Source organism: Calidris pugnax, unplaced genomic scaffold (genome assembly GCF_001431845.1).
Source record: "Calidris pugnax isolate Ruff unplaced genomic scaffold, ASM143184v1 scaffold18, whole genome shotgun sequence".
Taxonomy (NCBI): domain Eukaryota; kingdom Metazoa; phylum Chordata; class Aves; order Charadriiformes; family Scolopacidae; genus Calidris; species Calidris pugnax.
In genome coordinates this window covers 1,778,001-1,793,606 of record NW_015090812.1, presented here as the reverse complement: position 1 = coordinate 1,793,606, position 15,606 = coordinate 1,778,001, and the positions used below count along the sequence as shown (strand labels likewise).

General features: G+C 40.1%; 1 protein-coding gene across 5 annotated transcripts in view; it reads right to left on the bottom strand.

The window, feature by feature from the left end:
* Nucleotides 1-15,598, bottom strand: part of LOC106886314 (E3 ubiquitin-protein ligase RNF170-like) — a 44,428-nt gene extending 28,830 nt beyond the window's left edge. For 3 of the 5 annotated variants that reach the window (XR_001411629.1, XR_001411630.1, XM_014939105.1), the window contains exons 1-2: nt 15,316-15,598; nt 13,553-13,691 (exon numbers count right to left, since the gene is read on the bottom strand). Coding sequence is in view for 3 of the 5 variants with exons in the window: in XM_014939105.1 (XP_014794591.1) it covers nt 13,553-13,579 (27 nt within the window). In the remaining 2 variants the exon portion in view is untranslated. Of the gene's footprint in view, nt 1-4,839; nt 4,879-13,552; nt 13,692-15,311 lie in introns of those variants that run through there. The other 2 variants (XM_014939106.1, XM_014939107.1) reach the window with 2 other exon arrangements.
* Nucleotides 15,599-15,606: the final 8 nt, after the last annotated feature.

The following is a 15,606-nucleotide window of genomic DNA, read 5'->3' as shown; positions in this document are numbered from 1 at the left end:
AATGACCACAGAGATGCAGCATTACATGGAATGGGTATTATTTCCCCATTACTGCAGTAAGGCATTCAGCTGAGATGGTTGCACTGTCACCATATGCTTTCTGTCCCCTGGTGCCCAATTTGGATTCCTTATTTGTTTTTCAGATACCTGATTGGCACCTGGCTGCATGACAGATCAATGAATACACTTCCAAGTGTTTGACCTATTTATAGAAGTTTTCATAAGAAGAAAATTGAATAGATTCTATATTTTGCTTGTCAAATACTGGAAGATCCAGAGTGACTGTGAAGATTCAAGTTCATTTGATAACAGAAAAAAAAAAAATTTAAGTAATTAATTTTACTAATGTAATAATTCAAAGAGAGAAGTCATCATGTAGGTCTGCCAAAGGAATGAGTAGGAAACCAGGTCTCTTGCCAGAGCCATTTCTAAAATTATGAGCTCACCAAATTAGTAATTTTAAATTGGTGCCTTTAATATCAGTCTTTCCTTTCTATAATCAGGATCTGTAAATAACAACTGGGGGTTTTACAACAGCATACCATATCTACTGGAAAAAGTCTTTCTCCTTAATGGTTTGTGCAGTTATAGATGTATTTGTTTCTGATTCTCAACAGAAAAAATTCAGATGCTGAGGGCGTTTACATTGTTTTCAGGTTTTCCTCTCTGTGCACTGATAAGATTATCTCCTGCTGAGATAACAACCACACAATAGCCCAAGAAAGCCGGGGTGACTGGATATGAATAACCAAAACACCACAGTGACCAGATTCAAGTCCAGCACGCTGACAGGTGAACTCCAGGGAAGCAGGTTTACCACAATTCTACCCAAAATCCACATGGCACATTATCTTCCTATATTTTGACTTCCCGTGCAATACTGGTGGGGTATTTGCATATTCAGAAGAGCATTATTTCAACTGATAGAAGCTGTAATAGTTTTCATCAGCTGAGGAACTGCCCCAGAGCAGTTGTGTTTATAAACATGTAATACATTACCTAAGCCGATTAGGTATCTACTCTTTATTTTTGCAAAGTAATAACAGACACATTTCTTTAGCTTTGTCTCATACAACAAAGGGAACCAAATGTGTTTCTGATTATGCAATAGATACCAAATCCAGGGAAACCCAGCATTCCCAGACCGTAACTGATGGAAATTCTGAAAAGCTCTCTTGACCTCTGCAACCTCAACAAGTTGAAACTGCTTGTGTATTCTGCATTAGAATGTGTTGTACAATAATTAACTTACTATATGACTCCTAGGGGACAAATGATTATAGTTTTTTTCCAGATGACTCATCTTCTGCTGACTTAATGAGCAAGTCTGCAGAAACAGAGTTTGTGCTGTTCAGAAAATAGGAAAATGGAATGTTGCTGCGTTGCCGTGTGATGCCGGTTCTGGCTGCTGAGGTAAGCTCCCACGCGGAGGGCTGGGAACCCGGCAGCTGAGGACAAGTTGGCCATGAAACCTTGAAAAGGCTCTTCAGAGCATTTGAGTTAGAGTTAGGCCTCTGTGAATTAAAGAACCAGGCAATGATGCTGTACTAATGACACTGGGTGCAGAACATGTGCATGTATGCAATGAAGAAAAATCATTCAACCTTGATACCACTGTGAAGGTGGTGGAGCACTGGAACAGGTTGCCCAGGGAGGTGGTTGAGGCCCCTTCCCTGGAGATATTCAAGGAGAGGCTCGACGAGGCCCTGGGCAACCTGGTCTAGTTGGGGGTGTCCCTGCTGACTGCGGGGAGGTCGGACTAGATGACCTTTGGAGGTCCCTTCCGGCCTGGGAAATTCTATGATTCTATGATTCTATAATAAGCAGCCTTTTTTATCTTCTTGTAATCTCTCTTACTGAATGAAGCATGGTGGGAAACTCGACCAGCTCTGGCAGTATGACCAACAGGTGGCAAATTCCAAGGGAAAATAATAATCAGTTCTTTACATTTACAATTAAGCAGGGGATGTTCTTGTTATGGATGATAAAATTTCTGAGTTCAACAAGTACTGGGCTTCAAGTCCTATTAAATGCAGAGGTAGCACCTCTGACTGAGGAAGCCCCTAGAGAATGAAAGAGCATTCTGGGGAAGCATCATTAATGTTTCTTTATTCTGTAGACATCTGTTGCCGCAGAGAGGGCAAGATGGCCCTGGTTTGACCTGGAATAGCCAATCTTACATCAACAGGGCATTTTAGGGGAAAAAGAGACTCGGAGTCACCTTCAGCAAAGATTTCAGTGGCTTAGTCCTGCCCTGAGTAGATAGACTAGGAAAAACAAGCCCAATCTTTCATTTATTTTTAATAGATTATGTGCCCATAATCAAATTTCTGATTTATTTAGTCCAAGCACTCAAAATGATGTTCCGAGTCGGCTTTATCCTAGTTACAGGGGGACCGCCCAGCTGGATCTGATAGAAAGAGAAGACAGATGATATCTGACATAGCTATAAGTCTGCCAGAATTAATTTACCCCTTCCAAAATCCTGAGCCAGCCTTTGAACATTGGAACCAGCAGATTGAGTTAGAGATTGAAGCAGCGATTATGGCAGTTAGTATTTTGTTTCATGAGACTGTGACTTTTTAATGGCATTAAATAGTCTTAACAAAATAAAATATTTAGTGTGACTTAGCTTAAAATGACAGATTTTTTGGAAGCTTCCTCTCATGGAGTAGGGTAAAAAGCAGTAATTAAAATTGTCATTCCTGTTGACATTTTAGGCTGGAAACTTTGAGAGTGCCCATAAAAGTTACTATTTCATAGCCTTGTATTTGCATCTTGGTGCCCATCTCACCTTTGAAAACTCCAGGCCTGGATAATGCCAGACTGATACTGTAAAGCAGCTTTAATGAATAAAAAGGGAACTATGGAAGAATTCTATGTAGCACCTGGAAATTATGCTCTTGTGCCAGGAACATCTCTGCTCTGGGAGAAGTGGGGCAAACTTGCACCATTTGTCACCAGAAGCATCATGTTCTAATAACTTGATGAGCTGCAGTCAAATTAAGGAGTGCTGCAAAGCTTAGCACAGAAAACCAAGTTTGGAAGTTCTTTCAGGATTCAAACCTGGTGAGTTTTGAAATAAGACCATTCCCAAGTCTGAGAGACAGAGGGACACTCAAGAATTCCTCATACTTTACAAGCACAGTCCTCCCGCTGGGTTATATGAAGGATGATTCTATGATAACTAGGTCAAGACTTTCTGTATATATGTAGCACCTGGAAATTATGCTCTTGTGCCAGGAACATCTCTGCTCTGGGAGAAGTGGGGCAAACTTGCACCATTTGTCACCAGAAGCATCATGTTCTAATAACTTGATGAGCTGCAGTCAAATTAAGGAGTGCTGCAAAGCTTAGCACAGAAAACCAAGTTTGGAAGTTCTTTCAGGATTCAAACCTGGTGAGTTTTGAAATAAGACCATTCCCAAGTCTGAGAGACAGAGGGACGCTCAGGAATTCCTCCTACTTTACAAGCACAGTCTTCCCACTGGGTTATATGAAGGATGATTCTATGATAACTACGTCAAGATTTTCTTTATGATTTTCTAAATATTATTGTAAGCTTTTGTCTACAGTTAATCTTTAAAAACCCTAAAATATTGGTGTTTTAGCCCATATTTTCTTGGGAATCTCACTGCAGCCAGAATGGGAAGGTTAAATGTAGCAGAAATCAATTTACTTCATTTGGAAGAAATGGGAAAACCCCACCCAAAATTCAGAAGCGAATTATTCTAAAAAATAGACTTAGAATCCAAAGATCCAGAGAAAGTCTTAAATTCTGCTCAATTTACTTCATTTGGAAGAAATGGGAAAAAAAACCCCACCCAAAATTCAGAAGTGAATTATTCTAAAAAACAAACTTAGAATCCAAAGGTCCAGAGAAAGTCTTAAATTCTGCCACAAGTTTTTCTAAAATCAGGTCCTTATGTTTATATTCCTTTCTCAGTGAGCACCCCAAGTGTTACTTGCTTTGGGGACCAGATTTGCAAAAGAATTCTCCATGTTGGTACCTCATCGGGGGCCAGGCTTTGAAACTCTTCAGACCCAGAAGTTCCCTATGTGACAGTCAGATTCTTGAGGAAAAGGAGATCTTTTCAAATCTGGACACACCTTTTGGCTTAAAGCGAAAGCTAAGCATTTCAGAAAATAACTCTAGTAGAATTCTGCAAAATCAAGCCTGCTGCACTAAAACACGGCCACTAGATTTGGTACATTTTTAATACTTGCACGTAAAATAAAGGCGTGAAGTAGTGATCAGATTGTTGATTATGGAGCCAGAAGCTCCTGGGTATAAACCTTTATCTCCATGACGCAGCTCAGCTCAAAACATCTTTCAGTTTTACCACAAGGAAATTCAGTTTTAAAGCATCAGTGATAAGTCTGTTCTCATTAGCATGTTTGAAGAGAGGGAATTAAAGTTTAAAAAGCACTTAGCAGCTAGCAAACGTTTATTCATTTTTGCATGAACATTTGCCATTATTTAGAAGTAAAATAGACCTTGCTTTGAGGTTTAAACTTGTTACAAGGCATGATACAGTGTGACCTCTTGGTGAGATTCCTTTGATAGGGGAGCAGCTGCTCCGTTTCTCAATTACAAGGCCAATTAAGATGATCAGGGAGGATACACCGGACAGCTCATTATTTGACGATACATATTTAACCTAATCACAAGCAAATTAAAAAATGACATATTTTAAAGGGAAGAATTAATTAATGCAGATTTTCCAAAAGCAATCTAATGATTAAAAGTATAAATAAATACTTCAATTATTTATTGATAACCATTCTAATGAAGACTTCCTACCGTGGTTCAGAAGAACTACAAGAAGGTGGGCTTACCATTCCTCTTTCCAGAAATGTTTGAGAGCAGCTGAGTAAGCTACACCCACTGACAGTGATGGTGTGGAATCATTCATTAAGGCCAGCTATGGGTCTTTGTCAATTATTAACTAAGTTGCCCAATGGCAAGGGTCTGTCAGGTTTTCAAAATTACAGTGATGGGTTTTTTTTTTCCCTTAAATAAAGCAAATCTGCTAAAAATCACAGGACAAAACAGGAGAAAAACCATTAGACTTCTCTTTCTAAAACATCTAAATAAATCTTCTCCCCCCAAAAGATGCTTAACGTTATTGAAAAGATACCTGAATGCAATAAAAAAATTGCATTTCTATTTTTAAATTTTAACTTGATCAAGGACACACTACAGGTATTTTGATCATCTGATAGAGTAGCGGCTTATCAGTACTGTTGGGAAACAGGCTTAAAACTTGCCAGACACTTGTGATACTCTGGAATTGCATAACTGCAGAATTGGATTGTGTAACACAGTATTGTCCAATTAATCAAGTATAGAATTCAAGCAGAAAGTCTAATGTGCTAAAATAATTTTAATTGACAGGCGCATATACTTCATAAGGTATTTATTCTTTGTCATGCTCTATTGTCCTTAAGAAAGGTTTCATTTCTGTAGGTTTGATTTCTGTAAAGATTGTTCTCCAATTGAATGTGGCAAAATTAATGAGGAAACCTGTTAAGGGGTTGGTTTTGTGCAGCGTTCACCATCCTGATCCTGATTCAACACGGCATCGAAGCACATGCTGAGTTTTCAGCCCTCAGGTAACACATAACCTCTCGTGGAGGAGTGGAGCAGGAGTCAGTAATATTGGAATAGGAATACACTTGGAACAAAAATAATGCCCCTGGCATTCCTGCTGAAGCACTGATAAGCTAAACAAAGCACTTTTCAAAGACTAATAACCGGATGGGATTTGTAGCATAAACAATGCTCCTTGTTAGTCACCAGTCCCCAGGGCATCTTCCTCACTTTGTTAGAGATAAATTGGCAACAAATGAAATAGCGTATGCGATTTCCTGCCCTGGGTACGCAGGCGTGCTCGCATGCCAGTGTGAGAGCTGTCATTTATTATTTATCCAAGTATGTATACAAATCTACAGTGTGATTTAGTTACTTATTAAAGGTGCCAGACTGACAGATGCAGAAGCTGGAGCCGTTTCTTTACCCAGAGAACTGACACACTGTAAGCAGGGGCATCCTCTCCAGGCTCTCCTAGTAAAATGCTTTACCCTGATGGACTCCCCAAATATGTGAGCACAGCTCACTCTCTCCAACCTTTTCCCACCTACTCTGCAAAATATGTTAAATTCATAAAGGCTGCTAACAAAGATGTCAGTTATTCCTGTGATTTTTAGACAGGAATGTTTATACATTGGAAAACCTGTTTGAACAGATTAAATCGATTTTAGGTCGGCCACTGGAGCATTTGATTAGTCCTAACTCAAAAAAATGATCTGAATGGTTTTAATACAGAGGTGAAACCCCCTCTAACTAAATTATAGCAAAAAGATTATAGACATCTTGTGAAGGTGAAATAAGCCCAGAATATTTCCTTTTACTTGCCAGGGGCTGTATGGACAGTGCTATGGCTCTTTTGTTGTCACTTATGCCTTGCCTAACACACACACTACCCTTGGAAACTGGATGCTGAATTCTGCATTGTTTCCATAAGCAGGATTTTGGTTCCATTTTTTACGTCACTCTAAACCTATTATTGCTGGGTTATCATTACAGTTCTCCCCACCCCAGGCAGAGCTAGATGCAGGGCAGCAGGGAATCTGCACTCTTCTAACAATTTCACTCAGCACCCAGTCTTTAACAGGGAAACTGAGATTTTATTAGGTTTAACTCAATTGAATTTGGCCATGCTTGTTTGTTAGAGAAAGACTGTTAATAATAGCAAGGTTCCTTTCACATAGCTCCAGAATATTTTGAGAAGGATAATGGACACAAAGAAGAATGGATTTAAGGAAATCTCTTAAATTTCTGTGAATCTATTCATTAAATCATTAAAAACATGATTGCCCATAGCCAGCCATTCCAATTGTTTTGCTAACATTTTTGGTCCCAGTACATAACTGAAAGTTGCAATCTTGGATCCATTTTGTGTAATTGTAGGTTGGGCTTTTTCAGCCCTAGATCTTTGGTTGAGGCCTTAAAGCACAACAACAGCAGAAGTATTACTGTGCACTGATCACAAGCTTGTCATTTTGGCTTTGGAGTTTGAGCTGGCAAACACTTATGTGCCTGAGTTATTTTGCATAGTCGAACAGCCCCATCAAAGCCAACACTGGTCTGTTCATGCCAACCACTCATATTATTGCATTATTAATTCCCAGTTTTGCAAATAAAGTTTCTTATTCTACTCCGCAAAAGCTTACCTAACCAAAAATTGGGACTTGTAAGTACAAAGATGGGACTGAGAAGTATAAATAACCCTTCCTGGCAGTGTTTTGCCAGTGTCATGGCATTTGACACAAACCAGGGGTTTTCCAGCTGGGATGGAGTTTTGCATGATGAACTCCCAGCGAGTCCCAGCTGTGACCTAGTTCCATCCTGGGATGTAGGAGTGGTGGCTGCTGGGTATGTAGCCCAGCTTTACAGTGTTCTGCTAGAACAAGGAGCTAAGCTACAGGAACCGCTGTGAACCCAGTTCCTGTTCAAGAGCGGAACGTGTCAGACCAGCTGCCAGTGAAGAGCATCAGGAAAGCAAGAGAGAAATCTCATGAAATGGTAACGTAAGTGAACAGCTAGTAAAATCAAACAATTCTAACTTTAATCTAAAAAAAATTATGCAAGTGCAAAATGTAATTTTCTTAGAGATGCCAATAAAAATAATTGTAACCTCCCTGGCACTGCTTAGAGCGAGCAATCTGTTAGAAAGAGGCTCGACCCCACTGCTGTAGGAGTTGGCTTGCACTCTTTGGAATATGCTATATCAAGAGAGCCTTGAAACATGAAAGAAAATGTGTTCAATTTTTTTTAGGCAAATTGAAGCTTATTTTCAAAGGAAAAAAACAAAAAGAAAAATTATAGTGATATAAAAATGATGGGAAATCTGAACTCAGTTTTGACCGGCGCATGCTAACTGGCCTATCCAATATATAAATATATAAATGTTGTGTGAGTATCAGAACAATTCCCCTTATGCTCTATGTACCTACAGCTACCCTGCTCTGTTCAACTATGGCTGGGATTTAGACATTTCTGTGTTAATAACAACTGATAGTTTACCCCATTTTCACCTAGTGTTTCTCTTTTTGATCACAGGCTTTTCTTCTTCAACTAGAAAATACTATTTAAATACTCTATTTGAAAACACATCTTTTAGTAGTTTTTCACATCTACTTATAGATGTTGACAAAGGATGAGTCTTTCATAACCTCACTGTTAATTTTCAACTTTAAAGTAATGGAAATGAACAAGTTATTAACAGTTCATTCAGCGAACCTTGTATACCAATGATAATGTTTCTGAATAAGATGAGATTGGTATATAATATGTACAATGGAACATAGAGTTTTGCATTTATTTAGAGGGAAAATTATTTTGCATTTCTTTAGAGAGATTAGACATTAACATAATTAGTTTCTCTGTGCAAGACTACGTACTAGTACCCTGGCACAGAATCAATTTAAAGGGATCACTTCTTCTTGGAAATGAAGTTTGTGATTTCCCTGATCCTGAAAAAAACATGCTCGTGAGCTTATTCATGGAGTAGTCCGTGGTGAAAACTGAAAGTATTTGGTGCACAATAGTAAAGAATTGCAAGGATGTTCTCAGGATCAGAATCTACAAACCAAATGGTCTTGTTGGGACACAAAACCACTTGCCAAAGCAGTGCCTTAGTCAAATGAAGTCACAACATGATGCTGCCTTTTCAATGCACCTGTGGAAACAGGACTTGAAAGTATAGATGTGGATTTGTTTGTGACAAATATGTCTCTGTCATAGTTCATGTCCCAGAACTGAATTTTTTGTTACTGGCACCAACTGAAATGGAATCTGAGAAATTTAATACAGGTGAACTTGTAAAGGAGCTGCTACCATGACAGTGCAAACAGTTCCATGATGTCAATTAGTGTCAGCTGGAATTAAAATACTGAAATTGCCAAAGCTCACTTTCACTTGTGACCTTGTTCACTGAAAAAAAGATAAGAGTACTAAAATAGAAGTGCAGTTATCTATGAGAAAGTAAACAAAAAGCCAGAAATAGAAAAGCATAGATACGAGATTGACAAATGTTAGAAAAACAACTGAGGCAGCAAGAGAGCCTGCTAAGAGGGAAGGTTACAGTGACAAAGTGAGGTCTTGTTGAGGAAAACTGATGTCGTAGAGGTGTAAATCTTTTATCCTGCTCAAGTCACTGTTCACAAAAGTTCCCAATTCTTAGATGTTTCTGTGAGATAGCTGAGGCAGATCATTCCTTAAAGATGTTAAGCATTTATTCTCCTCCTGTATGAAACCAAAAGATACAATTGCAAAGATCTGGTCCCAATCTTTTTTATAAATGTAGGTCTTTTTCCACCTGCTTTGTTTCCAGTATAGTTTTTTTTATGGAATATAATGAGATATCATGACTTTTGGCTCTCTAGCATTATTTCCATCTTTTCTCTAACGCCCCCACCATGGGAATTACAGTATACTAAGTAGCAGAGATAATCTGTCATTCTCTGCATCCATCTTTTCTAGCTCTTTAAGGAGTGACCAGGTAAGGTAGTCCTCACATACTCCATCTTGTCTTTTTCTTTTTGACCTTGCAAGTGAATTTCCTTTCCCCAGGAGGACTTAGAGACAGTGGACTGGCCAGAGACACTCACATATATAATTTAAAAAGAAGCCACATCTCTGTGGAGCCTATGGCTCTGAATTACTGGGGCAAGTAACTTAAGAATTGCTCCAAATCAAGTCGAAGCAGGCTCTCTGTCCAGTCAGCTCCTTTCCCCTTCTCTTCTTCCTCCAACAAAAGATAAAAGACAAGTCTAGGGGGGGACCCTAGACTAGGTTTCATTTACTTGTTTTATGCATGAGATTAACAATAGAATCCTACTTTGCAATTTAATATTCTCTGTATTAAAATGTTATCTGCATAGCTGATGTTAGCAATATTGTTAGAGTAACATCTGTTTCAGTTTTTCAATGCCTACTTCACTGACATATGATAAACCTTAGTTAATATTTTTATAGGTACTTGCTATTTTTTTCTGAAACTACTATAACAAACTAAATATACTAAAATAACAACAGAGTAATTGTGTTACTATTATTCTATGTAACAGGTGTAGATGCAGTTGTGCTCTATTATATACACACTCCCCGTATCACATGGGCTATACCTGAAAGTTTGTAACCAAGGACCCCAGAATTACTCCAGTCAAAACAAAATTAATTGTAAAACAGACTACTAATGCCAGTCTAAGCCTTCATGGTTTTAATGAGATGACTATTTCTTACCACCATTAAGTCTGTAAGGATCAAAGAAAATGTTCATTGAGTTAATATGTGCTAAGAAAAGTGTATAGAAGAGCATAAATGGCTCAGGAATTCCAGGAATCCCACTGGCTTAAACAGTCTTTTATTAAAAGCAAGTGTTCTCATAGTTGAATGACTTCCAAGAAGGGCCTCAAGTGATGAAAGTATTTCCATCTAATGTGAAAGTACTTGAAAGATGCTTATTCCATGTGAAAATATTTCCACCTTTCAGAAAAGCCTGAATACAAGACTCCTTTGATGAATATACTTTCATATAATGTATTAATTTTCAGAATTAATGTACAAAATATCCAGAATTCCTACACTTCTGATAATGAATAGATTATAGTAACTTTCATCTCCTGTAACAGCCAGACAAAATATTTCAGAGTATTTTACAAAACAGACACATCAGCAACATCGTGAAAAATTTTACGTTCATCATCATGACATTCCTCCCATTTCCCTCAGGGCACAACTGACCTGGAAATTACCATAGAGCATCTTCAGAGAAAAAGCAATGGGATCTCCTTCAAACACATAAGATAGATTGACACAGCAGTCAGTCGCGGTGGCCAACCGTGCCATATACACTTTTACTATATACCCTGTATCATCCTACCCCCACCTTACCTAAAAAACCAAAAATCATATGAGGGCATAAACCTGAAACACTGTGCTCAGCCATGAGGACCATGTCTTTTTATTTTTCTGGTTTTATCCTTTCATCTCCTCAAGCTGTTTTTCCAAGACAGAAGGAAGGAAGGAGGTAAGCCAGTATCACGTGCTCAAACAGCACCTTCTCAGATCATGGTATGGTTTCCTCTGTTCCCTGCTCTGGGAGTTGCTACTCTTGTAGCACCTACATCTTTTAAGATGCAATTCATGGTAAGATTGGAAAGCAATAATTAAATAAACCATCCCCTGTTCCCCCCTCCTCCCCCTTCTTACACCAGAATGGAACAAGCAAGACTATGAATGCTGACTGCCAGTGACCTGCAATTTTTTGGAAGCCTCTTCCGTCCCTTGTGCAATCAGGAAATACAAACCTGCATGAGACTGCAAAGGACTGATGATCTCAAGCAGTCAAATAACGTGAGTTCATGTTAGAATCACGATGTGGGGTTTTTTCCCTTCATATTTTATGATCTGTAGGTGGTCAGTTATGCTGAATAATCTTCATTTGATTATAGTAACTTCTAAATTGGCCACAGTCAGACAATAAAGGTAGCCAATGCCTTTTTCATGAAAACATAGTAACTTTCAGTCCACACAGAGCTTGATTCAAAAGGAAGCAGGAGTGTATATGCCAGGAAGATGGAAGAGATTATGATGGGATGTATGGCTCAGGGAATACAGCAGGTATCAAATAGTTTGTATTCTGTAATAATTAACTGCACACATTTTGGTAATTGGTTAGTTCTAGTTTCTGCATCTGAAAAATTCAAATAAGCCTCAGCGCCACAGAACATCATGAGGTTTATTTGATGCTTTTACAGCTTTTCAAAGGTGTTTGGGAAGGACAGACTTCCATAAATCATATCAGTCAAGCTACTAAACATGACTGAAAAGCTGAGGATCGTTTTTTGTCTCATGTCTCCTAATGGCGAGAAATGTGCAAGTTACATAACTAACCACCAAGTGTCACTGTTCGGTGTTTTTACATTCTGAGGTCTTTGTTCCCAAATGCTTAGAAAATCCCCTGTAGATGCCGTCCTGTAAATGAGGATTTTCCAATAAGAATATTTTTAAAATACAAGACACATGCGTATCTTCCACAAAAGGTACAGGAAAACTCAAGTGGCTGGATATGCAGCTTTCTTGAGCAAGCTAACAAGTGATGTCTGAAGTAAATATTGTTCGTATTACTGGATATAATAATGTAAGTCCCATTGAAAATATAAAAATATAATTAGGAATTGGACTTTATTTTTAAACCTAGCAATTTAAATTGTTGCAGCAAATACCATTCTTTTTTGTTAAGGAAGGAAGACAACCCTTACTGAGAGACTGTCGGATGCTCTGTCAAGTAGGCAAGGGATGCACTATCAAAAAGCGTAAGCATATTTTAAATAAGTTCCTATTGTAAGAAGTAATTTAACCTGACTCTAAAATGTAGTAACAGTGGGCATTAGACGTCAGGAGACTGAATCACAGTCCTGGTATGAGGTGCCAAGCTAGTCTTCCCTGTTGCTAGAATGTTAATATAGGTCATAATCTTTGATTGGCACAAACCCAGAATTTGCTGACAGACACTCACGTGAGCTGCAGCTCATGAAGAAATTTCCAATAAAGCTTAAAAACCAAACCATCTTACTGTATATAATTTACATAGCTTCCCTTTGTTACTACTTCTTCTGCTCTTCAGGTGAGCTCTAAGCAGAGCTTGCTGGTGCTGTGGTGTTCCTCATGTGCTTCTGTGTAGCTGCAACTTGAAAGATGTAAAATAGCTGCACAGATTTCTTTATTTATTGGTACCATAGTTCTCTGTAGAATTTGGTATGTCACTAAATGTAACGTTCCCTAGGAAGATCCTTGCTGTGTGCTAATACTGGTTTATCTGGGTGAGCACTCAGTCAGTCGGAGTCACCCATCTGACGTGGATGCAACAGCCAGGAGGGCATGGGTGAGCCAATCTCTTCTGACATAATCCCAGATTACCAAACCTGTACAGCCTGCTTTTTATTTCAGACGAGTGCCTCTCCCACAAATCTCAGCCAGCCTCCCTGCACTCTCCACAGTCTGTAACACCTTTCCAGCACAGGCATTCCTTATGAATAGTTATTTCTGGACACTTTTGAATGAAGAGCAACCCTGAGACTGTGGTATTAGGCCTTGGCTGGATCCAATTACGTGCAACCCTTCACTCCTGTCTGCACTGCTCAGCCCTCTAGTGGAACACTGTTCTCTGTGGCACTTTTTGCATGTATGGAAGATGACCCCACTGAAACAGAGTATGTTGTCAGGGCCCTGAGTGCACTAATAGGCCTTCATGGCCTCACCTGGTGTCTCCACCACACACTGTGCCCTCAGCCTTCAGCAGAGTCACAGTCGTGCCTGTGCCTGGCCATGGACTGCGCTGACCTGGACTGTGACCTGTACACTGAATTCCCAGCTTGACCTCAGAACCTCCTGCTGGTCATGAGACTGCACCTGACTCTGGTTACCCTCGCTGGGCCTGACCCTGACCGGCAGTTTGCCTTCCAAGCTTTACCTTGTACTTGCCTCATCACCATGAACTTGTCCAAACATCTGAACTCATGGCTGGACATCCCTGGACATGCCTTGCTTGGGTACTGTGGGATGGGGCGATGGTGAAGCCTCTGCCCTGCTGCCTGCGTTCTCGCTCTTGGCTCCACGTTCCCTGGAAAGCAAGTGTGTGAGAGGTTGACTCTGCACAGGAAGAGTGTATGAAATCAAGAAGCTGAAACGCCAAATTACACATTTCTGTGAAAGGGGTAGGTTTCCCGTGTTCAGGAAACTGAGTAAAGGTTGGTAGGAAGTGACAGGTGCCAGGATGTGGCACCCTTTCCCTTTCCTGAGAAGGGAAAAGGACATAAAACAACAGAAAGGAGAAACAGTGAGGAAATGAAAAGTAAGTGGTCAAGGAAAAATTAACAAAAGCTAGTAGAAATTATAAAAGAGCAAAAATATTAAAAAACTAAAATAAGCATGCTCAACAGTACAAATCCCAGCACAGAACTCTGTGGGATTTTACTGTAAAAACCTTTTATCCCTTATTCTATTTTTAATAAGGATTTCCCATGATCTCCCATGGCAACCAAATCTCTTTAAGAACCTTTGGTGACAGAAACAGTCAAAGGCTTTCCAGAAATCCAAGTCCGCTCTTGAGCCTTTATCAATTCTGGACAGCACTATGAAGCGGAAAAAATAATGTAAATACTGCCATTTCTTTTAGCACAGTTTAAATCTCTGTGAGTCAAAGTAGAATCAGTAACACAAAATTAAAGCATGGATCTTAAAGTAGAATAGGCAAAAAAGAAGAGTATATGATGCCTATAACAGGTCTTATTCAAGTTATTTAGTTCACCGTTAGGCTGACTTAAACACTGATGTGTTTAATGCCATCCTGCACATTCCAGTAGGGCAATGTATGAACATTTCATAAAACAGGATCAGCTAACAAAAATAAAATATGGGTAAAATCAATTAGTAGAAGAGGCTATTTGAGAGAGAAATTACTTAAGCTCTTGTGCTGAAACAGCAGAGGGACAGAGCAATCACATCTTCTTAGTCTAAGGTACTTAGGCTTTTCTCCGCAATGTCTGAGGTGGGATATTATGGAAGAGAAGATCCTGAACCAGGCATACCCCAGATCTGATCAAATAAGTTTTTCCTATGAAACAAATATAGTAGAGGAAAGCAAGTGAAAGAATTTTGGTGTGTTTTTTCTCTGAAACAAAAAAGATCAAACAAAATAGTACTCCTACATCTTAGGTATCATGTAGTGAAATACGTAGGATGAAAAGAACGTGCTGTGTGCCTGTCAGGTGGTGTTTGATGAGCTGTGCAGGCAGTGATTTCAGGGCCACGGGGGGAGAATGGGTGGGCGATGAGACTGGCTGTGGAAGAGCTCTCAGGCCTCCTTTGCCCGCCTCGCCGGTGGGGTGGACTACAGTCCAGGAGGCACCAAGTCTGATGGCGTTTAGGTAGTACTAACAACAGCCGCTGAGGCTGAGGGGAGTAAAAAGAAAAAACAACCACCACAATATAACTTAAAAAAGGTAGAACTTCCGCAGCCCTTTGCAGTCCCACCTGTGCTGTTGGATGGGGGGGGATGCTGCCCCACCTCATGATGAGGGGGTAAACCAGTCCCTCATCAGGATTGTGCTTAGGCACTTTCTATCCTTTGCCCCCCCAAAAGAAGGAATAGGTATTTTGGCCTCATTTAACAATGATGTTTTTTAAGCAATTCTGTACCCTCCTCTGAAATCAGGTATGTGGCTGGTAGAGGTGCACTGACCTACCTACACCTTAGGCACAGGTAAATCTGAACCGTGCCAGCAGCTCTTCTCCTCGTCCGTCCCCGGCCTACGGCAGCGGCTCTGACAGCCGAGGCGCGAGGAGGCGGCCGCCATGTTGGGACGGAGCGGTGCCACCTGTGCTGGGTTCCCGGCAGCCGAGGGAGGGCAGGGGCGGGACCCGGTGCCTCCACAGCCCAAATTTTGCCCCGGAGACAGGTGACACATTCCCTCCTCGCCCACACCCTCGGTTCCGTGGCCGCACGGAGCGGCGGCGGCGGCTGCTGAGGGAACCCG